At 35.8% G+C, this 27,222-nt stretch overlaps 3 protein-coding genes across 4 annotated transcripts; all 3 read right to left on the bottom strand.

Moving 5' to 3' along the window:
- Positions 1 to 274: 274 nt before the first annotated feature.
- Positions 275 to 3,029, bottom strand: LOC113778197 (zinc finger protein 4-like). 2 transcript variants are annotated; one of them, XM_027323514.1, is made up of 2 exons: positions 2,820 to 3,029; positions 275 to 1,543 (listed from the first exon to the last, which is right to left on the bottom strand). In XM_027323514.1, exon 2 carries the CDS (start codon positions 1,438 to 1,440, stop codon positions 655 to 657), a length of 786 nt encoding a protein of 261 aa, XP_027179315.1. In that variant the 5' UTR covers positions 1,441 to 1,543; positions 2,820 to 3,029; the 3' UTR covers positions 275 to 654. The 2 variants fall into 2 exon arrangements, with proteins under 2 accessions (XP_027179315.1, XP_027179316.1); XM_027323515.1 differs by lacking the exon at positions 2,820 to 3,029 and adding an exon at positions 1,839 to 1,899.
- Positions 3,030 to 15,704: 12,675 nt separating this feature from the next.
- On the bottom strand, positions 15,705 to 16,671 carry LOC113778654 (ethylene-responsive transcription factor 1B-like). Its single transcript, XM_027324129.1, has one exon. The coding sequence runs from the start codon at positions 16,432 to 16,434 to the stop codon at positions 15,913 to 15,915; it is 522 nt and encodes a 173-aa protein (XP_027179930.1). The 5' UTR covers positions 16,435 to 16,671; the 3' UTR covers positions 15,705 to 15,912.
- Positions 16,672 to 25,991: 9,320 nt separating this feature from the next.
- LOC113778500 (ethylene-responsive transcription factor 1B-like) lies at positions 25,992 to 26,931 on the bottom strand. Its single transcript, XM_027323931.1, has one exon. It carries the CDS (start codon positions 26,744 to 26,746, stop codon positions 26,087 to 26,089), a length of 660 nt encoding a protein of 219 aa, XP_027179732.1. The 5' UTR covers positions 26,747 to 26,931; the 3' UTR covers positions 25,992 to 26,086.
- Positions 26,932 to 27,222: the final 291 nt, after the last annotated feature.

Below are 27,222 nucleotides of genomic sequence, written 5' to 3' on the forward strand. Positions count from 1 at the left end.
TCTGTACACTTTTTTTCTGTTTTAGGGCAAAACTTTTCTTCTCTATGATTAAGTTCTTCAACATTTTAGTTGTTACATTATTTACCAGTATATATGATAGCCTAACTCCAGTAGGAGTGCTATAAAATCAATCTTGTTCCTTTCTCATTCATCAGCTCTCTCCCTCTTTTTTTTTTTTTTTTTTTTTTGTTTTAGTTCTTTTGACAACAAAAATTTAACAGGACTACAGGAGTGACATTTCATATAGTGAACAAAAGTGAGAATGCACAATCTATAATCTAAATACTACTAGATTATCGGTACAAACTCTTGACACTGTCCACCCAAATTACATCAAGTTGTTAACCATAAGTTAAGGACAAAAAGAAGAGAAAGAAATCTAACAGTAGTTCAATACATCAATCTGATCACTGGATGGCATATCAGTCGTGATCTTGAGGCCCTGGTAAAAGGTCTAACTGCAGAAACAGTAGCTGCAGATCATCAATCTGAATAATCCTGTATGCTGAAAATCATGAAACAAATGATCACCAAGCCAAAAGTGGCTAATAAAAGCTCTACTCCAGAACTTGCGGCTTTGCCAATTTATGTCTCACTGTACAGAAAAACTGAAAATAGCAAAGCAATAAAGCCATTTGCTGTCATGCACACTTTTCAAAGTCTAAGAGTGAGATCAGGTGCAAAATGATCCTCTTCCAGTGGTGGATTGAGCTCTGCAAAATCCAGGCCTGAACTTCCAGTTACTATAAAACTTTGAGGAGAGTTTCCAGGATCAGCTACCTGTCGAAAACTACCAGGCCACAACAGCTCTGGATCATCCTCCATGTATATAGGCTGAGCCATGTATGGCTGTTCAAATCGTGCACTGGTTCCAAAATCAGGTAACCTTCCTGCTCCAGCTATTGCAAAGCCGTGGTGAACTGAAGAATGTGCTTTTATTCCTAAGGACCTGAATGAAGATCCATGCAAAGGCAGGGATGCCAAGCTGGCATATCTATCTGAGAATATTCCCATTCTCATTGCTCGTTTTGCCAATGTCCTCTCTCTCTTATGTGCATTTTGGTGACCACCAAGTGCCTGTGAGCTGTAGAATTTTCTTTGGCAGAAGTTGCATGGAAAAACTCGTGGGGTGGCAGCCACTTTGGTTTGGTTTGCGGGTTCATTGCTACTTTCACTTGTGCTGGAAACTGAAAATCCTTTTGATTCCTGGCAAGCTAATTCATTGGTACTTGATTTGAAGTTGAGAGATAAGTCGAGTAATAAATATTCTGAACTTAGTTGAGTTGTCACATCTGTAAGTTGAGAAGATTCTGACAAAATGCTCTTGCGGGGATCCATGAAGTGTTCTTTCACTGATATGTTGGATGCTACCTGGCTGCTAATATCAGAACTGTTTTCATAAGAGGCCTCCTTTTCAAGATCAAACTTCAGATGTTCCATGATGAGGAAGCTATTTGGAGCAAAATCTATACTCTGAATTTCTGATCACCAGATTGAAACATAATAGTCAATGTTGCCATATATGCCCTATTGATCTCATGGTCTGCATTCAGGGAAAAAGTTAAGAGAGTCAAAGATCAAAATCATACGTGCATAAAATTTCAGGCAAAGGCTAAACACAAAAGAAGTAGAAAGTACTCTGACAAAAAAAAAAAATAAAAATACTACTGGTATCCTTTGTCTGAAGAAATGACAACACATTCCCATTTCAACTACCAAAAAGAGATGCTCTGCTATATAATCAAGGCTGCAACTAGTATAACAGTAAACAGCCATTAGAAGATTCAGAATACTGGGAATCTTATGTGTGGAATGATGGAAACCCAAGAAAAACAAACCTCAAAGCTGATATATAAACTTTCTTCTGTTATTTTTTCCAGGTACTATAAGATAACCTTCTGGCTTCTACAGGGCCAATGCCAAATTTTCTCGTCTTTATCCTGGCTCTGGCTCTGGCTTTGGATGATGGATTTGAATTGTTTTTGGTGAGGATAAGAGGGAAGATCACAAAACCAACTATTGTTACAAATCTATGAAATATGCTCTTTTCTTCCTTACCTGAAGATTATTGGAATCTTGTTTCTCAAATAATTTTCCGAGTCAAGTTAAGCAAGACACAGAAATTGACGAGTTTCAGTTACTCGATAATTGATGCATAAGAAGGCAGCTACGTGTCAAGTAACAGTAATTTAATCTGAACAAACCACTTTGAAATCTAGTAAATTATGGAAAACACACACATACGCAGACGAAGGAGTTGCATGAAAAGCTAAGTTGGCAGATGAAAATCAACTCTCTGAGAACAAAATCGCTAGCGAGTCCCCTGATTCATTGGGGACTAATCGTCAAAGGGTTAAGTTGGGAGCTTCAGGTCCAACTCCTAATGTTCATGAGGAACTATCAACAAATTCTAACTATTTGGGAGCTTATGCATAACCCCAGCATCTGAAAAGGGGAAAAGGTTGAGGCTGCAAAGATATTTCCAGGAACAAAAGAATTACATGCAGTGAAATATCACAGTTCTCTAAAAGATTAATCCACCACCATAGATTAAAAGATATGAATCTATACACATCTTTCCAAAACATCACAACTATGTTAATCTTAGAGATGAGAACTACAAAATTAGTCTTCGATAAGGTAACAGCAAACAGCAGATAAAAACAAAACTCTGTACAAGATCAAGCCAATAACAGATTCAGAAATGGTTGTTTCAAACAGATATCTTACAACCAAATGAAAAACATGAAAAAATAAAACAAGAAAGAAGCTGAATCATTGAGTACAGAATTATCAGGAGAACCTGAGCTGAAACTTACCAGGTACAAGTAGTATGAAGCAGATTTCTGATTGATGAGCTCAATTCTAGTTGAACACCATTTAAGGACAAAGCAAAGGGTGTGGTCTTCTTGTGGTTCTGAAACAAATAGTTATTAAAGCCCCACTTGAGAGAAATGGAATGAAGAAAAAAAGAAATGAATGGTTGGAGAGAGAGGGAAAGAGAGGGATGGAGTTTGATGTTTTATTATAGGAAGGCAAAGGTAGAAAGAAGAGATGGGTGCTCGGGGGTGGGGGGGTGGGGGACAGTGGTGGGACGTCAGAGAAGTCAGGGGAAAAGGAGGTGTTGGGGAAAAATTATGATGGAAATGAAGATGACATAATACTCTTCAAACAGCCTCCATCAATCTTCCCTGTTTGTTAAAAATTTGGGCTTTGTCCAAGAACGAAACAACTGCTTACTCAACTTGTACAATACAAAGAAGCCAAAGGGTGGGATCAAAACCAAACAAAAGTACAGTTTAACTCATTAGTATTTCCCAAAGATTCTAAAACTATGTGTTGCATGTACGAGTGCCCACTTGCAAAAGCGCTGCAGATAACTACTGAGCTGAGCTGAACGCACGGGATTGGGAAGGCTTACATTTTCGGTTTGATTTTATCACTTACTTTTCTGCATGTCCATCATAACTTCTTCTGCATCATATCAAGCCATGCAAAACAAGTAGGCATCATATTTAGTTTTTATCACTTCAGCCCACAAAAATACAAAATAGGACATGTCCCTCAAGGCCTCAAAACTTACTCTACTTTGTTAGTTCACACATCACAGTTCAGCCACTTCTCTCTTGGTTTTTCTATGAGACGCATCAAATGCTGCTGCAACTTGTCCCATGTCCAAACAACATGAGTTTGGAATGGCTTTTGTATTAGGTCCATTTTTTCATTTATTATCATCTTTTCGCGTGGAAATGACAAAAATCACTAGTGACATAAATTATTATTGAGTATTTTCTTACCAAATACCAAATATTATTGATAGTAAATTAGCAGGACTTTAGTTTGATCAGATACTACAATAATTGACTTTTGTTAGTTTCTTGCACTAACCTGCTGCCACACACCTAACAGATAGAATTATATAAAAGAATAAATAAGTGAAGGAATTCTTTTTGGAGTGATCTTGGATAGATACAAGAGATAAAAGGAAGGAATAGGAGAGTAAAGACCGGTTCAAGTGGTTAAAAGTACCATTTTCTCTAGCAATAAAACACTCTGATTTCTCCACATCCCATTTCCTCTTCTCTCTAGATTCTGAGTTGTGTACCCTTTTTTTTTTTTTTTTTTTTTCTTTTTTGGTAGAAGAGTTGTGTACTTTAACAATGTCTAACTAGAAAAAGTGGACAGGCTTACACTGTATAAACAACCTTTAATGTGATTAACTAGTGGTGATAGTGGTCAAAATAGTGATGTAGAACTCTAGTTTGACCGCCTAGATTCCTTTGGAGTAGTACAAATGCAGAGAACTTACTTTCAAAATTAAGGTTAACTTTGCAGACAAAAGGATGTCTATTCGGATTAAAAAAGATTGATGATTGAAACATGTATAGGAAACTTTGCAGGAAAGTGAGTTAAAGCAAGTGGAACTCCGTGTGGCAACAAAGGAAAGTGTCACAAGTACTACCATTTATTGCATTTGATATTTCGTGAATTAGATAGATTAAAGTGCTTGCTCCATTCTTGATTGAATATCTGTCTTGGACTTGTAGTGAAAGAGACCTGCAAGTGTGGAGCCAAGGCTTAAAGAATTCTAGGATTAAACTGGAGAATTATAGCTAGAAGTGCGTGACTTTCAAATTTAAGAAAAATTGAAGTGGGATTAATGAATGGCCGATTGAAACAAGTCAACTAGGAAGACTCAAAATTAAGGGACAGACAGCAATTATAACTACCAATGGAGACGCTTATGTGATTGTACTGAGAAATTGCAGTCTATACTGCCTGATACTATCTTGGGCCTGCAAGCAACAATGAATGAACCCTTCCTATAGCAGTCAAAATCTCAAAAAAGAAAGAAAGAAAGAAGATGAAGATGGAATGAGTTTTAGATTATTGGACGGGACGTGAAAAAAAATAAAAATAAAAAAGGGTCTTTTGACATGATAAAATGTCCCTAGCCCCCGCGTGAATGGTCTAGCGGCAGCACCTCCCCTGGTGAACCTCTAGGTCCCAGGTTCGAGTCCCTGCGCTGCTGGATTCCTCCGCGCACTTACCGTGCTTGGGTCGGGTTGGGGGCGCCAAGGCCCGGGCCGCAGAGGATTAATCGGGCCCCGTAAGTAGGGGTGGCAATTTTCGACACAACCTGAAAACACGACACGAACCTAACACGAAATTAATGGGTTTGGGTTGAGGTTTCGGGAATTCGGGTCAGAATCGGGTTGGACCCGATGAACCCGAAAAGAAAACAGGTCGATTTCGGGTCAACCCGTGGTGACCTGATATGACCCGATATGACCCGTTTACGAATTAAAAATAATTTAATAAACATAAAAATAATTTTATCTAACTAAACTAAGTTATTCTTTTTTTCAAAGTCATTAATTACTTAATCCTAAATGAATTTATTTAATTTGTGTGAAGTTGAAATTATTATATTTGGACAAATAATATATTATATTATTTTTTACTTTTATACTGTTTTAATTTATTTTATATTTTGTTTGGGATAAAACACTTTTACGGTGTTTAATTTATTTTAGATTTGGTTTGGAATTATTTATTTAAATTTTTATTACTTGATTATGTAATTAGTTTTGTGAGAAATTGATTTTATTAGAAATTACAGTGATAAATTAATAAATTAAAATTAAGTTTCGGGTCATTTCGGGTCGACCCGCCAACCCGCCAACCTGAAATTTTCGGGTTTGGGTCAGCATACCTGACCCGTCACGGGTTGACGGGTCGGGTTCGGGTCAACAGATTTTCTGACGGGTTGACCCGAACCCGACCCGCCAACCTGATTTGGACCCGAATTGCCACCCCTACCCGTAAGGATTGACCCGGACACCCCTGTATAAAAAAAAAAAAAAGACGTGATAAAATGTCCCTAAATCTTTTTCATGACACAGTTCCACTGTCCGACATTTCCAAAGTTCTCTTTTGAGTATTATTAAAGCGTGACTTGTTGAGTACTATCTCCTTTGCAATGAAAGTCAATGGCAATCTTCCAACAGTACGTAAAATGATGCGAACAGTTTACACACTGGGATTTAGAAAGCTAGTGGCCGTCCTGTCCAGAATGTACTTGAGTGTCCCACCAAAAAAGAAGAAGAACAAGAACAAGAACAAGAAGAAAATATGAAGTTGAAAAAAACAAGTTTAATTCTATTTCAGATATTTATTATAGGATGCCCACATAGAGTAACAAAGATATTTCATATAAAATAAGTATGACACCTAAGAGGTGCTTGAAATAAGCATAGTTATTAAACCAGGGCCATGGGTTGGATGGATTAGCGATTCAAATGCAACATTACGATTCAATCAACCGATGGTTATATAACATCATAAAACAATATATTTAAATTACTAAAAACAATATATATGTTGAATTGGTGGTTGAATCAATTGTTGAACCAAAGATTTTTCTATATTTTGCCTATTGAGCTGGCGAGTAGTTAATTGGCTAATAGGTTTTTTTTTTTCCTTATTTGATTCAATTACTAACCTAGTCTGTTCAAGTAATTAGTTCATCGAGTTAACCAATTAAACTGTCGAATCGGGGGCTGAGTAAAGAATACCACATAGCATTCATATTATTGCTATTGAAATTTGTTCCAAGAATAATTACACAAATTGTCAAGGCAAAATTAGCCCTTTCAAATCAACCCATGACCATATTCGATTTGACATAAAATGTATAATTTTAGTATTTTTCAAAAACTATCATGACGTTGAAATTCGAGTTTTTACAATAATATCAATCAATTGTTAAGGACGAACATATATCTCTTATGATAGTGAAACAATCCAAAGAAATAGAGAGCAGAAAACAAGATACATGTGACTTGTTAGCCTGAGAAAGTAAGTAGCATACTTGAATTTGCTCATTCCAAAACCGCCCCATGATCCACTCATGCACACATGCACATCACATACGATCAGTCAAAAACATAAGCACAAAAGAAGAAAAGTAGTTGTTGAATTCTTTTGGCTTATTCGAGTGGTACCGTTTTTCAGATCTGTTAGCGTATTTAACCGTGTACGGCTTCTAGGTTCTGAGCCCATGTGTGGCTGTAGGAAGAAAGCTAATATTGCACATGGAAATGGAAACACCTGGGGACAGAAAGCGACCGGACTGTTTAACTGTGCCAAAATTTTTAAGATTATAATTTAGAGTTAATTTCAGAAACCTCACCTGAGGTTTGTAATAATATCACTCAGCGCCCCTGCAAGTTTAGATAATCTCTCTTACCTTTCCTGAAATGACATGCTGTGTATCATTGTAAGTTTTTATATGTAGACGTATTGTTAAAAAATATATTGGAAGAGATTTTTTGAAATATTACTTGAAATAATTACTATAGCACTTTTTATGATGTGATGTACGTGAGATAAAAAGGTAATTGAAAAGATAAAAAAGGTGGGTTGGGAAATGTGTTTATGATGCAAGCGAAATATTATTTGAGATATTTGTGCTATCCAAACAGTCCCATTGTCTTTCCTCATCTATCCTTACATGATCTAACTCATGATTTTTATAATAAGAATAGAAAACTGTATAAGGATGAAATATTAAACTAAGAATTTCAGGAAGTATAGGTACAACAAAATAATAAATTTGGTTTAACAAACTAGCCATAAAACCATTATTTTAACGATAACTTCTGTAGCTCCTTCAATGGTATAAAAAAGCTTTAAAATAAAAATAGGGCAAAAATTTGGCAACAAAGGGGCAAAGTATGAGCAAACGGAAGAAGATTGATAACACAATACGAAAAGTTTAAGCATAGGGGAATCTTATAATTCACCAACATCATCCAATATAAACATTGATGTTTCGAATGTAATTACAGCGTGACATTTATAATTTTTTAAACTGACAAGAATCCAAATCAGCTCTATTTTGACATTGCAAAGTGCAATTTCTTTCATTGGTATGAAGGGAATAAAAATGATGCCTAGGGATGGCAACCTCCCCCATCCCCCGCCCCGCTGCCTACAAACTCCCCCCGCCCCTGCCCCATCCCCCATCCTCGCACCGCCCCGCTTCCTCCGCGGGGCTAATAAAAATTTGTTATATAATTTTATTATTGTTAAATTTTAGCAAATAATCAAGTACTAAAATATCAACACATCATCAAATTATTATTCATTGTAATTTTATAATTGAAACTTATAAAAATAATCAAACAAAAATTATTTGAATACAATCCAACATGATGAAATAAATATAACTAAAGTAGTCAAGTTTTCACTTTTGACACAAATGCAATCACTAATTCATTATTGTGCTTGTGCTTTCTTTAAGAAAAAAATGTTATTGTATTAAGTGTAATTAGGGATTTAGTATAAATGTATTAGTAAATTTAGTACAACCAATTAATAATTTATATTAGTGCACATATATAATTATTAGTATAATTAATAATATCAATTATATTATATATACTAATAGAGATCATATAATACATATAACTAATAATATCATTATCATAAGTTTGTAACTAATTAAATTATATATAATTATATACATATATATTTTATATATTTATTTTTTTAAAGCGGGTGGTGGGACGGGGGATGGGGCGGGGGTACACTACCCTGCCCCCGCCCTGTTTCTAAGCGCGGGGGCAATTCCCCCCGCCCCCGCCCCCGCCCCAACCCCCTCCCCATTAGCCCCCCGCGGGGCGGGTGCCGCCCATTGCCATCACTAATGACGCCCTAAGTAACCAAAGCCCCCGCCCCAACCCCCTCCCCATTAGCCCCCCTTTGCCATCCCTAAGGATGCCCTGAGTAACCAAAGCAAGAAGGTAGTCATGCTATGCAAAAGGGACATGTATCGAAGTTAGAATATTGGAGCAAAACAAATTCGACAAGCATCATACTTTGTAACAGGACACAAATTTATTTCTTTTCCCAACTTTTTCCTTCTTAAAAAGTATTTAGACTTTGAGAGTCTCGGATTGGGACATCCAGTCACATTATACTGTTAGCAAAGATACATGAGATTTTTGAAATTTAAGAGGAGCGAAGTGATATTGTGAAAAATCTACCTCTGATCCTATAATTTATACCTGTGCTACGTCCTCGTACGATGTCTTTCGCTGTCTCCCTTTTATTTCTTACCTCTGATCCCTTGATTAACCTATCATTCGCCAAGAAATTTCATAAAACTTGATTTTGACAACGGACCCCAGAAAGTTAGTCCTTATCCTTGACCAAGAAACTCGACGATCTTTTTCCCGGGTTATTTTCATGACCCACAGGTAAAAAAAAAAAAAAAATTAGTAAAAGGGAGGACGGTATCATGTATGGCTAAATCACTAGTAGACTAACTGAATCTTTTCTTCTTTAACTTTATTTTTTTTAACCTCTGCACGTCTTTTTCCTTGCCTGCAGATATCATGGGCTAATTTAGGAGTGGAAGATCTTTAACTTGGATGTAAAAGGGCCACTTTGGAATCCACTCCATTTTTCAATCTCATACACAAATTTTATTTTTCAATAGTGAATCAGTCTACTCGATATTATTCTGGCTTCTTGACTAGATAGATCATTTACATTTCTAACCTGACTTAAGTTACGTATTAATTACATAACAATCTAGCCAAGTTTATTAAATCCATTAGGTTGAATAACACGGAATTCTATGCCAAGTTGAGAAAAACTAATCAAGTTCTTGAGTGGAATTCCATCTTAAGGATAAACATTCCCATGTCCTAGGTTTTTAACTGAGCCTGGAAGCTTTTTTACTATTGCTTTGTTCCCCTTCAACGTCACACAACATGCACGTGACCCCGCAACACACAACAGAACCTAATTCCAATGAACAACGTTAAAAACAACATAGTACTTGCCTCTTTAGTTAATCTTATCAGAATAATGCAGCACTACTTTTGATTAAATTCCTCTTAACCCTTGAGATTAGCAACATTTTGATGTTGTGGCCGCTTCTAAATTACGCTGCCCGAGGTCCCTGAGACGCCGCTTTTGGCTCTTTGTCCCCAACCTTGGTGCCCCTCGAAGCCTCGAAGGCTAGCCACACCACTCCTACTGCCTATTAGCTCTTGGTCCCCCACGCCACCCCACCGCCACTACCACCACCACCATTTCCCACTCAAAACTTTAGCCTTTATATCACTGACTCAAGATTACATATACGATTTTGGAGTGACAAAGATAAGTTAGTATAATCACGGGCTCTAATTGAATAGTCATTATGAGTTATTAGGTACAAATATATATTCTCCCACCAAGATTAAAAGGGCTAGTGGTAGGGGCAAGAGAGATTTAGTTAAAATATTCAGATGCTTTAGTGCTTTTATCTTGATTAATTAACTGTGACATGTGTGGCATATTTGAGGATAAGTTGGTCCTACTCCCAACTTTGGAGTGGTATATGCCTAGGAGTTGCTGTTTTCTTGGCATTAGATTCTCCAATATGTGGGGAAATTGTCCCAATGGCGCAGTGCGGAGGATTTAAAATCAGATTGCGCCATGGGCCTAAGATCATAGTCTATGCATATTTTCTTGAAGTTGGTTTGTGAATTGACCAGGAAATAGACATCATAATTTGTGGAGGATGATGATGCCAGGCTTCTTTCACGAGGGACTCCCATTTAAGACAAGATGACCATGAGCCAATGACGATCCACGCATTGAAGCTTGATTTCGAGTTGGAATGACATTATATGGACTTGTATAAAGAATCTAATCTAACTAGAAGTAAGTAACTTGACTTTGGTAATTTAAACACTAGACTAGAAGAAGGGATTTATCCTGGACTACATTTGAAACTAGCACTTACATTTAAAAAAAAATGGGTTCATAGGAGTGTAGTAATTAGTCGTGTATTTCTTGAATTTAATTTAGAGTTTTATCGGATTCTAATTCCTTATACAATTCCATTGGATTATCCATTTCTCTTGAATAGGAGGATAAAGTAGGAAAAGTATAGATATTTAAGTTCCCATGTATAATTGTGTCTCTGAAAAGAAAAAAAAAAACTCTTTTCACTGCTTATCTATGGCTAATTCGCAAAATATCGCGAATGAGATAAGTACATGATAATATTTGTGAGACGGAGTTCTTAACAAATCTTTTACTTCTCTTTGCAAGGGTTGACAATAATTATTTATAGAGCATCCACTTAATGCCACTCTTTCTTTCATGATATTTCCAAATGTAACATGTAAAAGTATAATATAGTTTTTTTTTTATATGAACAAATTGTCTATATTTCATGTTTCTGGGATTAAAAATTGAGTCCAAGGACAGAAGAAAGTATTATCTTTCAATTAACAAACCTAAATAAGTCCCGATTAGTTACACGCAAAATCAGGGTCTCAAAGATGTGTAAAACGAGTTCTCAAGTAGTTGTTGGATGTAATTGGATCCCTCTGTCCCTGAACAAATTTTCGTTCACCTTCTTCTTAGCTCTTCCTGCCAAAAAATTACAAGGGCCTTGATTGGATCCAACAGTAATTTCGTGTCTTATTGAAAATCAACCGCTGGCTGTAGCCCAAACCCAAAATGTTCTGACAGTTTTAAGCAAGCATTAAGCTCATTTACACTTTTGGTGGGGATCGATGATAGGACTCCATCCGTATTTCTGAACTGTAAACAATATACAGCAGATTTTCTGATCTTACAAGTCCAACAGGCCAAGGCAGCCCAAAAGTGGAATGAAGTAGGCCATTGAAGTGCACACCAAATGTCCAGCCTAGAATCTTGTCAACATTACATAATCAAATAAAAATTTTCAACTATACCTTATTTGATAACTCAATTCAAATACTCCCTCCGTTCTGAAATAATTATCGCACTTCGGGTCTTGTGCTTATTTTGAACAGTGCCAAGATTTCAAATGATTTTGGTGCAACTTCCAGCAATACCCTTGTTCAGTTTCTATGGAGTATAACTGACTGACTAGCGGAAAGACAATGGAGTGGTGACAAGACCTGTGGGACCCGTGCCTCAAGAATGTCTCCAATCGTTTTTTGGAAAAGTACCTTGCATGACCACTGTTTGCATTTGTTGTGGAACTCACGCGTATCAAGTGCAATTCTTGTAATTTTTTGGGACCCATCAAAAGCTTAAAAGAATCTGGTTTACTTAAGGGCATGAGATGGAAATGGGGGAAAGTTTTCATTGCCAATTGTGGTAAGTGATATTCATTTTGGGACAGGCCAAAAAGGAAAGCATGACATTTTCAATGGGACGGAGGGAGTAAATGATAGTTGTTCGTGACGAAGGTCAGATTCTTGACATCGATATTGTAAAAAAAAAAAATGGGGTAGCAAGAAGATGCATTGGCTGATAACATAACATGTCCGGACTAGACTTCCTATTGGATATTCAAAAGCCAAGGGTTTTAGATGGAAATCTCAACGTCTTGGTGGAATCATGTTATTAGGCCTAGCAAGCACATATGTCCTTTTCAGTTTGAAAGTTCCATTACTTGGTGCATGTGCATTATTCACGGCAAATAGAAAACCTCTCTGAAAAAAGCATGTGTAACTTAACCTTTGCTAGTTTCTGCATCTCCATTCGAAGACTTAAACCTTTCAAGTAAAATCCTTTTGGATGGTGAATTCTTCCATTGACTAAGAATTTTATTCTAAATTACTAGATGTTTAAATAAACTAATGCAATGGGTATACGCCTAAGGAGGGCATCCTTACTATAAATTAACTACACAAAAGTTATGAAGAAAATGTATTCATCGCTCCACCAAACCAAATATATTTAGTATTCCACTGTTTATTAGAGAGAACGTTGAAGTTTCAGGATGAAGAAATCCCAAGTTTTGGGAGGAAGGTTGAGTTGGGTGATAAGATGAAAGGAATTGCAAGTAAAAGATTTTGGATTCAAAATTTTCCACTTATTAAAAAAATTAAAGGGAAAAATCCCAAGCTTTATGCTTTTTAGGTAATTTGTTTTTACCAGTCAAATCTTGCTTATACAAGCAATGCTAAGTTGTAGTAATTAAACTTGTATAAAGTACTGGATGCAACGCCAGTGAATATCTGTCCTGCGCCTTTAAATTTCATAGCTACCTTGAAAGACAATGGACAACAACAACTGAGGTGGCTGAGCACGAAATACATTGTAGTTAGTTGGCTATGAGCAAAGCCAATATGTTTTTCTCAATGGAGAGGCACACAGAATTGTTTTGGACCATCAGCCAATTGTTATGTGACTAACTCACACAGGTTACAAAATACAAGTGCTACTCTCAGATACGGCGGCTGGCTCACTTTTCCTCAGTCAAATGCCAATTGTTTGCTCACCGATTCTTGATTTTCGTTTTTCAGACAAAACTCAGCACAATGTATCCTCACTTAGCACCTATTATCTTATAAAATAGATGTGTCCGTTTTCGGCAGGATAATAACAAATTGAGTGGGGAACAAAATTTAAAGCTGGAGACATGTTAATTCTTAAAATATTACTGTAATTAGTATCTTTAAACTCATATTTGTAAGCAAATCTTTCAGCTCGTAGATTTAAATGGACCTGTAAACCTATAATTAAATCTAGCTGTTGCTGTCAAAATTTTCTGAGATACCATGTATGGAGCAAAAAACAAAGTGAAAGAGAACCAACTAGTCGTAATAGCTAATTTGCATGTTGCCATAGGAAACTAAAATTAATCCGACCCTTTATCCTACTGAAAGTGAGACTTCAATATTTACACAGATTTTCAATTGGAAGGACTGTAATCAAGGTACAACAATTTGCTTTTCAAAAAATCTCACGATGATATTACCTGTAAACTGGTTGTAATAATCCATGCAAGAAATCGATGTTATCGATTAATTACTGGTACTTAATTTTTTTTTCATGAAAAAAAAATTTCAACAGGGGAAATATGAGATTTAAGAAGCGGGAGGAGATAGAAGATTAGAACCCAAAACCTGTAATTCCTAAGTCTCAACCTTAGTCACTAGATAGAGGTATTAAATATAATAATCAATACATAAAAAGAAAACCGCCTTTCCATTAGTTAGCATAATCTGTCTGCTACATCTCATAAGTTCTGGAAAACTACAGGAGTTAAGAGCGTTTAAAGCTAATAATTGGCTCGAACTGAGGCAACTGAAGATGTCTCAGGCCAGGAACCAGGGACTTCGTATAATTGGATCTATAGCACCCCTTAAACCTCTCACATTCATAGTGAATGGTTGCCCAGTATTCTTTTAATTTTATTGGACAAAAAGTTAAAAATTTTGATTTGAGAATGGAGTGCTTACAGACTAGTATAAGCTCTCAATAAACATGTAACAGCAAAGCAGCAACTAAAGAGCTATGCGGACAAGAAGTAATTAAGAAAGCAAGTTTCTCAATATTAATTAATTTACCTAAAAGAACTTTATGTAGATTACTTTCGTGCCTCAACTTTTCCTTGTACAAATATGTTCCACATTGAGTTACCAGAAGAAGTTAATATTGCAACTCCTTTGACTCAGTAACATTGCAAAGCAGCCAAGAGTTTTTTAATCTAATGAAACGGTGGGTAAAGGGAAATTCTAGAGAAACTTTTTCACGGTCATTTCTAATTGGAACCCCAATAGAAGTGGCTGAGCCAGTAACGTACCATTTTGGGGATGGGGGAGGGGACTTGTGAATAAGAGCAAAAGTCACAATAAAATTTTCTTGAAGGCAAAAGTTAAGAAAATAGGGGTAGCATATGGTATTAAATATATCAAAAATTTTAGGCAGCAAGAAAAGGACTTCTTACAAAATTTTCCAAAGCTGAGCAAGGATTGAAAGAAATTTTTGAAACTTAAGGGGGGCCATTGCTCCAGATTGCCCATAGCTGCCTCCGCCACTGTTGTAACTAGACATTGAATATCGTTCAAAAGGAAAAGACTAGATTAATTTAAGTCTGCTACTTTGTTTTGAGTGAAGAGATATTTCAAATCTTATGATGTAAAAGAGGAAAAGGAAAGAGGAGAATTTAGGAGTTGAATTAAAGATCTCACAATTATGTAATTAGTGTACCTATAAGCCAAGGTAGTTCTTGGATTTAAGTCTAAAATGGCCCTAAATAGATACCCCAAAAAACAAAAAAGCAAATATAGGGGAAAAGTTATTGATGGACTCGTGCACTATTTATGTCCAACTATCAGAAGAAATTATTGGAATAAGGTGCTGTTCGACACAAAATGTCTGAGCCAAGCGGCGGTGGGTTTGTAACAGTGCTAAAACTTAATTGGACGTCATCAACACCAAGTTCGTATACAATTTGTGGAAATATCAGATGAGTTAAGGCCAACCCAAAAAGAAAAATCGGGATTTGACAATGAAAATATCAATATAATCAGACACAGTTACATGAATACTACGTTCGAAAACAAAGAGTTAAAATAGTTAGGAAAAGAAAAATGAGATGAAACTGTCATAACCATCATCAAACAGTACCTGAAGTTTGCTACACAGAGTGTGAAGTTGAAAAAATAATTCCTATATGCCAAACTTTTGACAAAAACAAACGGTGCTTCTGTACTATGGGCCTAAGGTCAATACCATACAAAATCACTAAAGCACTTTGTTTACCGTCAAGAGAACTGGAGATTGATAAGCTGCAAATTAAATAATGAAAAGGGTAAAATGAAGAGAGCTTTTCCTTATTTCATTAGCTTATAATCATATGAGAATATCAACGAGTCCTTGATTGATCCAGGACACATTAATCTCAGAGTAATTTAGACTCAAACAAATTGGTCGAAGTGTGGAACCAGATTATATACGGATTCATTGCCAATTCACCGGGAGAAAATAATAGAGGTCGATGAAGCGAAATAGGGACCCCAAAAGAGAGAGAGAGAGAGAGAGAGAGAGAGAGAGAGAGAGAGGAAAACGAAAGAAGGGATGGGATATTAACTACAGCAAATGTGAGATTGTTTTTCACTTACATCCAGAACTCTCAGATTCAGATAAGAGCTCATCCAACAGATCAGGTCCCAAGTCTTCAAACACCACCAGATCATCTCCCTTGACCAGCTGTTTCCTTTTGCCTCTACGTTTGGACATACTTCTCATCTTGTGTGCCTCTTTCAGGGCAGCAGCTGGTGATAAACCATCTTCACAGCTAAAAAGAACCATTTCTTGAAGGGATTCATGGACCCTTTCAGCCGGAAAATTAAGGGCAGCCACTGGACCTCGCATCGAAAGTGCAGCTTGGTCATAAGCCAAGGCAGCTTCTTCTGCAGTATCAAATGTTCCAAGCCAAACCCTCATTCCATTTCTTGTAGAATCCCTTATCTCAGCTGCAAACTTGCCCCATGGCCGCTTTCGAACGCCTACGTAATGCTTCTCCTTCCCATATTGATCTTCTTTAGCCCTGGTACGGGCTAGGGTGAATTCTTCACCGTTGATTTCCTTAGACGATGAACTTGCACCCGGAAAGGATTTAGTACCATGGTCCATTTCTCCAGTAAAAATCTATGCTTAAGTCCTTTCAGTTGGAGATTAGCAATCATGTGTCTGGAGAGTATTTCAAGGATTTCCACAACCTTGATTTCCAGAGAAATTAAAGTTTTTAAGTAGTAGGGGTAGCATCAGTCGTTAGATCTTGTTAGGGTAATGGCTGTCATGATTCTCTAAAACTAACTTTGCCATAGATTCTCACTTTTCTCCTCATGCCCAACTTGGGCTTGTTTAGAGAAAATAATGCACAATTAGTACTACCAAGCATTAATTTTTGGTATTGTTGTGATGTCACTGCTGGACCAAGCTACTAAACTATAAGAAAGGACATTGTCTTCAGCCCCCCCTCAACACCCCCCCCCCCCCCAAAGTTTTCTGACTTTTATACAGGCATTTCTTTAGTCCTCCCTCTTAACTATTCCAATTATTATTGTTCTTGCCATCCATTTCCTTTGCATGATTGATTTGGTTGAGGTTTGAAAAAGGATAATGATAATCCCAAAAAAATGCTCCTTTTCTGTGCCACTAAACGAAAGATGTGAAGACATCATAGAACTAGATTCCTCCTTCTTCTTCTTCTTTTTAAATATTTGAGTTATTTTTCCCCATCACTGGAATTTGAGAACAAAAACCAGATGCCTTAGCTTATTTTGTATCATTTTTCACGGAGAGATGATTATATAAGAGCATACCACCACGGGATTGTCCTAACTAGTTAAGGCTTTTTCCTCCTTAATAATGAGTACAGTATTCGCATGGTGGCACCGTTTTTTGTTGTGGTCAATGGCCTTAATAAATTCCTTAATTTTGCTGATGTTTAGTATTGATAAGATTTTTTTTTTGTTTGAGCATAGAAACAGTTCCATTGATAGCGTCATGTGCAATAAAAATTCCAGCTAAAATAGAAGATTATCTGTGAATTTGAATCCTTTAGCAATTGCGACAAAGATGTGTGTGTTAGCCTACTCATGATTACACTTGCAAATGTCACTTTCAACAACATAATTTTTACATTCTTTGTTCATAAAATGCACGGATTTAGTATCAGTCTTTTGTCAAGAAACATGTTGATTTGTTGTTTATGTGAGAAGCAACTATTCAACATACTAGTGGAGGGCATCCCTTCAATACTTTGAAGAATTGACCAATTATAATTCTTAAAAGTATAGATGTAATCATTTTGTATAACAGCCACATCTCCATTCTGCATAAAAGTTTCAATTACTTTCATCCAACAAGATGCCAATGCTACTACAAATACTACTACTGAAAAGTGGACCAATAGTCATTAACTGGTCCTAAAGCTAGTTTAATATCAAAGTATTCTTTTTTTTGAAAGGATAACACATCAAAGTATAGAACCAAAGTGTTTGGAAGGTTGGTTTTCTTTTCATGCGGTTTCACACTGCCAAGAGCTTAAGTGAACTCCTTCTTGAAGGCAAAGACAGTATACTGACTATTTTTTTCTTCTTCATGACAAATTATGGTACTGTACTTCTTTAGTAGCATCCTTGTATCAAGTGAAATCTATAGCACTCAATTCAGCCTAATACAGAACTTCATCACCACAGTTGGCAATGTAGTGAGGTACTATTATATTAGCTCTGGTCCTAGGAAATTGACAAATAAGACAAATGAGAATAATAGGGTTTTTGATAATTCAAATAATAACTAGAAAATACTATAACAGAAAACAAAATAAAGTACAAAAGAGAGAATACAAAACCTAGGAAATAATTTCTAAATCCAAAAGACACCTAAAAGTGAAAATACAAAAGAATTTAAATAGCACAAAATGTTTAACGGTTGAAAGGCCCATAACTTGCTCTTTTGATTTGATGCCTAGCTAAAATATCTCTTAGACTAGGGCATAAACCCCTTAAAATTCTCTTGAGCTAGTATCCTTAGCATAATTAAACTCATTTAAATTCACTATATTTATAACTACCACGAGGAGATATTTCTTTATAAACTTTCGATGTGGGATACAAAAACAAACTCAATATATTCTAATAAGACTAAACATCTAAGTATATCTGGATCGGTAACTGAATCTTTTTTGTTTTCCCTGTTTCAGGGAAGATAGTTCAACAAGTCTAAATGCTATTATTAATTGAATGAAACCTATTATTTTTTAAAAATACTTTATATATGGAGGAGTGGAAAGGAAAACCCAGTGAAATCGAAAAAGTGTGAAAATATTTAATCCTCATTTTATAATGAGAAATTAAGACTACATGTGAATTATTTAGGGCTACCTTAAGACAAAGATTTGGCAATGGAGTCTGGACTGTAGTTTAGATGCTTTTAATAGTATTTTCTGTATTTTTTTTCTTGTTTACTTGGACAACTGATTGGGTATTATGTTCCTTTGAACATGAGTACTACACTCGTAAAATTGTCCTGCATATCAATAAAATTCAATGTTTTGAAAACCGGACCAGATCGGCCGGTTCGACCTGTTAAATCGCAAATCGACCATGCCTCCGGTCTGGTTTAATTAAAAACTCAAAAAATTAATTAAATCGGTCAAAACCAATTGAACCGGTAAAAATCGGGAGGTCCAACCGATTTTTATTAAGTATTTATTTTCTAAAATAAATATTTTATTTTATTCAAAAATTTTAATATTAAAATAAATAAAAAATTATTAAACCTTTGAACTGGAATTGAACCAGTTGAACCGATCGAATCGTGAACCGGAAGGTTTTCAGGCTCACTCTCCGGTCCAGGTTTAAAAACATTGATAAAATTATGATATTTTTCCTTGAAAAGCCTTTGATTCTTCCACTCAACGAAGAACTAATTTGATTAAGATCCAATAGACAACATTGATGTGGATTTTTCGCCTGGTCTTGACACTGAAGCACAAGTCCTTAATTAAGTAGTAAATTCTACAATTTAATTTTTAGAACACAAAAACTTGTAATAGCAAGGCAATGCCCCTTAATGTCCTTTTTTTTTTAATTTAATACAGAAAATTGTACCAATCATCCTTCACATATTACTGATATGAAATTTTAGTCTTTCAAAATTCAAATAAGCGATTTTAATTATACCCAAATAAAAAACACTCACTTTTAATCCCTTGACACCTTTTCGGCCAAATTTTTGCCAAAATATGTCACGAATCAATCACATGATCAATTTTTGAAAGTTAAATTTGGTAACTCATTTAACATTGAACCAATTTCTCACTTAATCTTCCATTTCTCCTAATTATTCTCTACCTAAACCCAAATCTACATCACTCATTTTTCTCTTCCACCACCGTCCTTCCACACCATTTCCATTTTCATCACTGTTACCACTGCCATTTGTCCCCTTCTCACTCCTTTCTCGCCACCTCTTCCCTTTCTCCCTCATTCCTCCTTTTCTTTCCCCATCTTATGGGTCTTGAAAATAGATCTATTTCTTTCGCCCTTTAATTTTTAAAAGCCATGGAAATGGTTTTGTTAAGTTTCAAACATTTGTTGTTACTTTGTTGATTCTTGTGGTTATATGGGTGATTTTGGGGGTTTACTGGTATTGTATATTTCATGTTGGTCATTTTTGTCAAATCGAGTAGAAAGTAAAAATTTGAGAGAATTTTGTGAGTACAAGATGGCGATATACAGTGGTTCTATTGTAGATGTTGCCGGAATCTGGCATGGTAGCTCTTGTGAGCTTTGCAAGAAAATAGAAGGAAGGAGATGATAAAAAAAAAAAGGAAAACGAAAAGAAAACGAAAGAAAGTAAAGAATGAAGTTTTACTGAAATTGTGTCATTTTAGTTAGTTTGGCACTTGGAGAATAATTGGGAGAAATAGTGGATGAGGTAAGAAATAGATCAACATTAAATGAGTTACTAAATTTGCCCCTCAAAAATTATTCATGTAATGGGTTCGTGATCTACTCTGACCAAATTTTAACAAAAAAGGTGACAAATGACAAAAAAAAAAGAGCACTTTTTATTTGTTAGGAATTAAAATCTTTCATTTTAATTCTAAGGAACTAAAACTTTACATCAGTAATATGTGAAAGACAATTAGTGTAATTTTTCTATTATACAAACCCCAATATTTACGGGCCAAAGCTAGCATGGAAAACATCATAATACTGTAGCATACATTTTTTACCTAAAAGAAGGCGACTTATTCTTTCTCTGCTATTAAGGGCATGCAAAATTTGGGAACCCCCCCCCCCCCCTGCCCTGCGGCGTTTATTTCCAATCACAGAAATGAATAATTTGTCAGAAACACTGAAAGAGTGTCCCTAGGTACTTGTAAACTGTTTACACCTTCTTGACACTTTCAAACATATATTGCAGCAATTTTCTTATACATCGAAAAGGTTAATGGGTTAGTTAGTTATTCCTGCATTGTCTTCCCAGTCAGATTATCAATTTCATAATATTAGATTTAAGCATTCGAGGATACATCATGCATTTTTACAATCTTAATTTTTAAGATGTTACACAGGATAAGAGTCTCTACATCACTTTCCATTTTCCTCCTTTTTTTTGTGGTTAAATACTTTTGATTTGATTCAACCAGCAAAGGCTCGTACCGATCCTGAGTTATCAGTTCTTGTAGCTATGAGTTATCTTTTCCCCTCAGGGGGAAAGCGCAGCTGGAGGGGTAACGTTCCTTTCCTTTCCTCACGTACTTCTCTCTGAGAAGGGAGTGGCTAACCCTTGAATCTCAATCTTCATCTTCTTTTTGCTAGGAAATTGGAAATTTCCGTTTGTGAAATTTTGTTTTCTTAATGAATGGAAACTATCACATCAAAAAAGATTACTGGGGTAGCAGCATATATTTGTGCGTCACGATGATATAGTATAATATTTAAGCTGTTACTTCATGCTCGTGTAATCTTGGGCTTGACTTCTAGAGTTTGTCTTTTTCCGTCGGCGGATTCCTTCGAGGTGATGACAATTTTAGAAATATAAGATTCAACAACAAGGACTTATATATATATATATATATGCAAATGAACTTGAACTATTGCCCCGTTACCTTCTTCTTTCTGCTAATTATTTTGTTAGTTTTACTACTATTACTTTATCTTCTGGGGGCTTGTGTGATAACTACTATGGCTTTTATGGCTTTCTCTTACAGTTTTTTATAGCATGAATTAATATTACAACAGCCAGTTTTAACGTTAAAATTAAAAATTATTTCGATGATTTTACACAAGGAACAGATAGTGCACTACATGACAACCAATAAAGAAGTTAGGAAGCCAAGTATATCTTGGAGAGACAAGTTTCCAAACAACTTAAATTTGAAGATGCTAATATTGACAGCCAAAATGGTTTAAGTAGTTGCGGTGCAAAATTAGATGAGCCCTTGCTACCTTATCCAATTTTAAATTTTAATGTTTGATTTTTGATGATTTTGTACAAAAACAGATAGTACACCGGAAGACAATTTGAGAATTAATTAGCCATTTTCTGACTGCAAGAATCTATGGATAGAAATTTTCATATATATATATATATATATATATATATATATTCAGTCATCACATGTTGGCTTTCTCTTGACAAGACTGTTTTCTTTTAGTACAATGCAGGAGCGGTCGAAATTCTCTGCAGCTTCCTTTTCAAGGGGATACTTCAATTGGACTCCAACTGGAGGCTTTGGCCTGAAAATATTCTTAGGAAAAAGTTGAATCCTCTTCTCCAACTGAAAAGAGAATATCCATTATAAACGACTTGGACCAAATTCTGATGTGTATATTAGTATTTGTGTTAGTGATTTAAAGAAAGGGATAATTTCGAAAACCTCCCCTGTGATTTCTAATAATTGCAGAGACCTCCCCTCAAATTTATTGAATTACACCTATCTCCCTTGCTTTTACCGTTTATACAACAATATAGGCCTAAAAGACTTTTTTTTTTCAAAAAGCCTAAACTACCCTTTTTTTACAAAAATAAAATAAAAATTATTTTGCCAATTGCTTTCTTCCATTTGTCAACCAAACCCACTATACTAACAAACAGGTCTAACAAATACTCTAATTCCAAATTCTAAACCCAATCAATTCCATCATGCATTCAATTCTGAAGGTTCGTTCCATTTTTTAGAAATATGCTTATCATATGGTTCCATGGAATGGTTAAACTCACAATCAACTGCCCGATGGTTAGGCTTGCATAATCTTTAACATAGGATGCCATGGTTTGATTCCATATAAGTGGCTCAATTCCTACTACATGAGCCATATTATAGCCTTGAAGAAAATCTTTAGGGGAGATTTAGACATGGATGGGATTAATTAAGTTTAAGAGAAGGAAAGACATCATTATGACTATAGAGATTTTCAAGAAATTCATTTTGTTAAAAACCAAAATTCTATTTGCAACTAATCATACCCCAAATTTCAAACCCAATGCCCACACCTTCTCAAAATAAATAATTTAGCCTACCATTAAATCTTCAAACATGTTAACGTCTTAAACACAGAGAAGAAACTTTATCTCTATAGCGAAACCATAACCAAAAATTGTCAAGTATAAAAAGAAATATTAATGTACTTATTAACATCTTAAAAAGTTTTTTGGATGGATGATAGACAAATTAGCAAATTTACCAATTTCAATCCCTCTTCCTCTTTTGGCCAATGATTGCATTATTATGTTTACCTCTTCATCTCCTTTTAGTTTGACCATAAAATCAGATTTTACTTCAACCATTAAATCTAATCCCTTAACTAAACTTGCGATTTGGCAATTCCAACGAGAAGAAAGGAGGAATAGGAATATATAGTAGAGTTTGAGAGATCACTTGTGGTGTGATTGGCTGCAATTATAGGCAATGGTTGGTGGTAATTTGAGAGCGAGTTATAGGAGGAAGGGGTTGATGGATGAAACCGGAGTAATAGTAAGTGAGAGAGAATCGTTGTTGGCTATAACTTGTAAACAAAATAGCCGAATAGGTTAGGTTTCTTTTTCTATTTTTTAAATTTTATTTTATTATACTATGAATTATTTATTAAGTGAAAGTCATTATAGTTATTTTATTGTAACAAGAGAGGTCAGTGTAATTTATAAAACTTGAGAGAAGCGGAGTGAAATTGTCATAAAACTCAGCAGAGGTTTGTGAAATTATCCCTTAAAGAAAACAAGGCAACCAGATTTGGATAAGAACTTCTGTTGGAAGATAATCATGAATGAAAGCTAGAGTTTTTCTATCATTCAGTAAATGCGGCAGATTTCAGACTGAGAGAAAAGAAAACCACCTATTTTCCAAATTAGGTCAGGATTCAAGAGCATTAAACTATATATATATGGTAGATAAATTAATGATATGAATTTTTTTTTTTTTTCATTTGCAGCTGGCGTGTGCATGGTGACGTTGGCCTTACAATAAAAATTCTTTTTCAACCTTGTATGAAGCAAGTAATATAATGTGCCTATCCAAATTTGGCCCTCAATCGAGATTAATTTTCTAATGAGATTGTCATTTTTTTTTGGAACATTATGACCCTGAACTTTGTCATTTTCCGTCGGCGGATTCCGCACGAGGACACCTCCGCGTCGAATAAGGAATAAAAGCTTAAAAACTTTAGCACAAAAACCATAGAAAATCGACGTATCGGACCCAGTACTTCTTCTTTATTACCATGAATGCTTGGTCCGAGTCATGACCTGGTGGTATTGGCAGTATCCTTTTGGGTGCCCCTAAACCAAATTATTGTAAAGCAAATCCCAGAGTCCGGGCCGGGGTCAAGGCTCAAAATTCACAGCTCCTGCAACGGGCAACGGTGCAGACCAACTTCGGTTCTTCCCCTATCACACGAAAATCAAGGCAAAGGTATGCAAAGTACACAGATTAATTTGTGATAGTGATCTATTGATTTTTATTGCACCAATGATCATCACAATTGTAAGGAGTGGCAAAATGATCGTCAAAATCAGGAGGAGCAAGATGCAATGCTTGCAATATGAGACAACATTTCATATTCGATCTTGATGGCTTGCATATGCATATCATTTTTCTCCTGTTCTAATTTTGCATGTATTGTTGTTTAGCCTCAATTTGGGATATGTCTTATCTACATTGTTCTTTTTTTACCAAATTGCGCAAGTTATATCTCTCTCGAAGACATGACATAAACATTATAGTGGAGAAGTTCAACTTGACAGTTTGAATATTAAAGATTGAATCTTATAGAATTCAAAATCTGGATAATCAAATTTATTAAAGTTGAAACGTCAGAAACGCCAATGTATAGAACATGTCAAACAAAACATCAACCTGTAACTTCCCTAGGTAAATCTAGACCTCGGTGTTCTGCAGTGATTGAAAACTAATTTGAGCTCGTAGGTATCAATATAGTAACTGGAAAAAATGTAGCTTAGAAGTAGCTAGAAGTAAACGACAGCATATGAAACATAAAGAACTCCGTTAGTTCTCAATGTTCTGATGCTTCTTGGCCGTGTAGCCATCCATCCATGCCCTCCATCTCCCTCTATCCTAAGCTGGGTAGGGATTGTTGGGGAGTAAGGAGGCAGTGGTTAATTGGCAGAATATGGGAAGGAAACTCAATACCTTTTTTAAACTTATAGAGAGTAATTTATTTACTAATAATATGGTGTCAATTGGGCTTCGCCACCGAGAAACGGACCAGTTCAGCCCAAGTTAACCTTTACATGTTTGCACCTAAGATCAGCCCACCAAATTTAGTGTATCGATTCACTAGGCATTACTCATGTACTTAATTCCCAGCTTGTACCAATAAACATTAAGCATGTTCTTGGCTAAAAAATACACCGCGTTTTAGGTTGAATTCAAGCTTGCACAATTTCATATAAGGAGCTCAAACTTATTCTCTCCTAAAACCACTAAATCACCATGGAAGCTCTCACAAAGCAACAAGCTAGGTAAAGGTGTGTTGGTTAAAGAAACGTTCCTTTGATCTTTTGAATCATTTGAAGCTGAAATTATGTGCTAAAGAAAGCTAAAAATTGATTGTGGGAGGAAACTATCAAAGTAATTTTTAAAACAACAGCTGGTTCTTTGGAACTTTTAAACGAATTTATGCTTTAAAGAAATGTTTACAAACGTAGCTTCTTAGGATTGCGTAGAAAGCCACAAAGCCGTTGTAGTCTGCGGTATAAATTTTAGTTTGAGATAAAGTTGGCATTGCAAAATAGAAGACTCACAAGAGGTGTCATTTTCAATCTAAAACAAGTACACAACATTAATTCACTGGATGCCCCCAATTGTCAGAACACATACCACCACTTTTGCTTCTTGTCTTCTCTGCCCAAAATTCCTCAGACTATTACTTTCAAAAGTTAACAGGTGCAAATGTCAATGGTGATGAATTATTGAACCGACATAGATAGAGAGATTAAATTCATTCTTACATGGATGATGAGCGAGAGATGTTAAATATTTTATCGCAAAACTAATTAATTGTGAGTGGAGCGCTTCATGATTTTTATTAATTGATTCAGTTAGTCTTGACTAACAGATATGGTATTAGTTCTTTTTAAAAAAAAAAAATTATTTTGACACTGCGAATTAATGTAAGAGAAGAAAAGAAAGTAATTTATCAAGAGCAGTAGGATGGAATTACATTTTATAGCAACAACTATAAGCAAACGCGGGATTTGTGGACATAATCACATACAATTAGGCAAACCAAAATAAGCAAACTCCCTAAGTTGTTGTTGTACTTTCAGATGATGAACTTAATAGCTCCTCCAGCAGATCAGCTCCTAAGTCTTCAAGCTCCAGAACAATTTTTTTTGGGTTTATGTCTTTATTTTGATTTCTTCTGCGTTTTGACAGACTTCTAATCTTGTGTGTTTCCTTGAGAACAGCAGCTGGCGAGCAACCATTCTCCCAATTGTGCTTAATCCCTTCAAGTGATTCTTGGACTCGATCAGCTGGAAAGTTGAGGGACGCCATGGGACCCCGCAGTGAAAATGCTGCTTGGTCATAGGCAAAAGCAGCTTCCTCCGGGCTGTCAAATGTTCCAAGCCAAACTCTCAATCCATGCCTTGTTGAATCCCTGATTTCTGCTGCATATTTTCCCCATGGACGCTTCCGGACTCCTATGTAACTCTTTTCTTTCTTGTTAGATTTCTTTTTCAAGCTTGAGGTGACCTCTTCTTCATGACTAACTCCTTTGCAAGAACCTGTTTTGATTGACTCTGTGGCTTTGGATTCCCCACTCTCATGTTCGGTTTTCGAAGTTGCACTATCGTCAAGAAAAACGTTATCATCCCACCAGAATGAAGACTCAAATGGGAAGAATTCAGAGGCAGCAGAACCCATTTCTAGATTGAAAAGGTTGAAGCTCTGCATCATAGCCATGTTTATACCTACTTTTGGAATCAAGCGAAGCACAGCGTTTATATATAGTAGGAATTCAACTAGAAAGATAAGGCTGATGGATAATTTGACTTCTTTCTTGGCGCAATAATGGTTTCCTAGAAGAGAAGGACCATGAATCTGGGGTTGGATCGAGTCAAGGGTACTTGCTAGAAAGTTTTGACGAAGAAGATTTCATCGCAATTAAGACACAATAAATCTACAGAAGTTTTCAATTTGATGCAGGTGAAGTTGCGGGGCCACGGTCCCTCCATCTACCTCAACTCTATGCCCTAAATCCAAAGAACATGGACAGTAAACGTTAGCCGGTGGGGTTGTTGACGTACATCGAAAGAACATGGACATTAGCCACTTGGTTCTTTTTTTTTTTTTTTTTGTTTTATAGCATGCCACCAATCATAGGAGCATAATAACTCGTAAACCATGGAATAAACACCCATATAACAATAATGAGACTG

Source organism: Coffea eugenioides, chromosome 7, assembly GCF_003713205.1.
Source record: "Coffea eugenioides isolate CCC68of chromosome 7, Ceug_1.0, whole genome shotgun sequence".
Classification (NCBI taxonomy): Eukaryota; Viridiplantae; Streptophyta; class Magnoliopsida; order Gentianales; family Rubiaceae; genus Coffea; species Coffea eugenioides.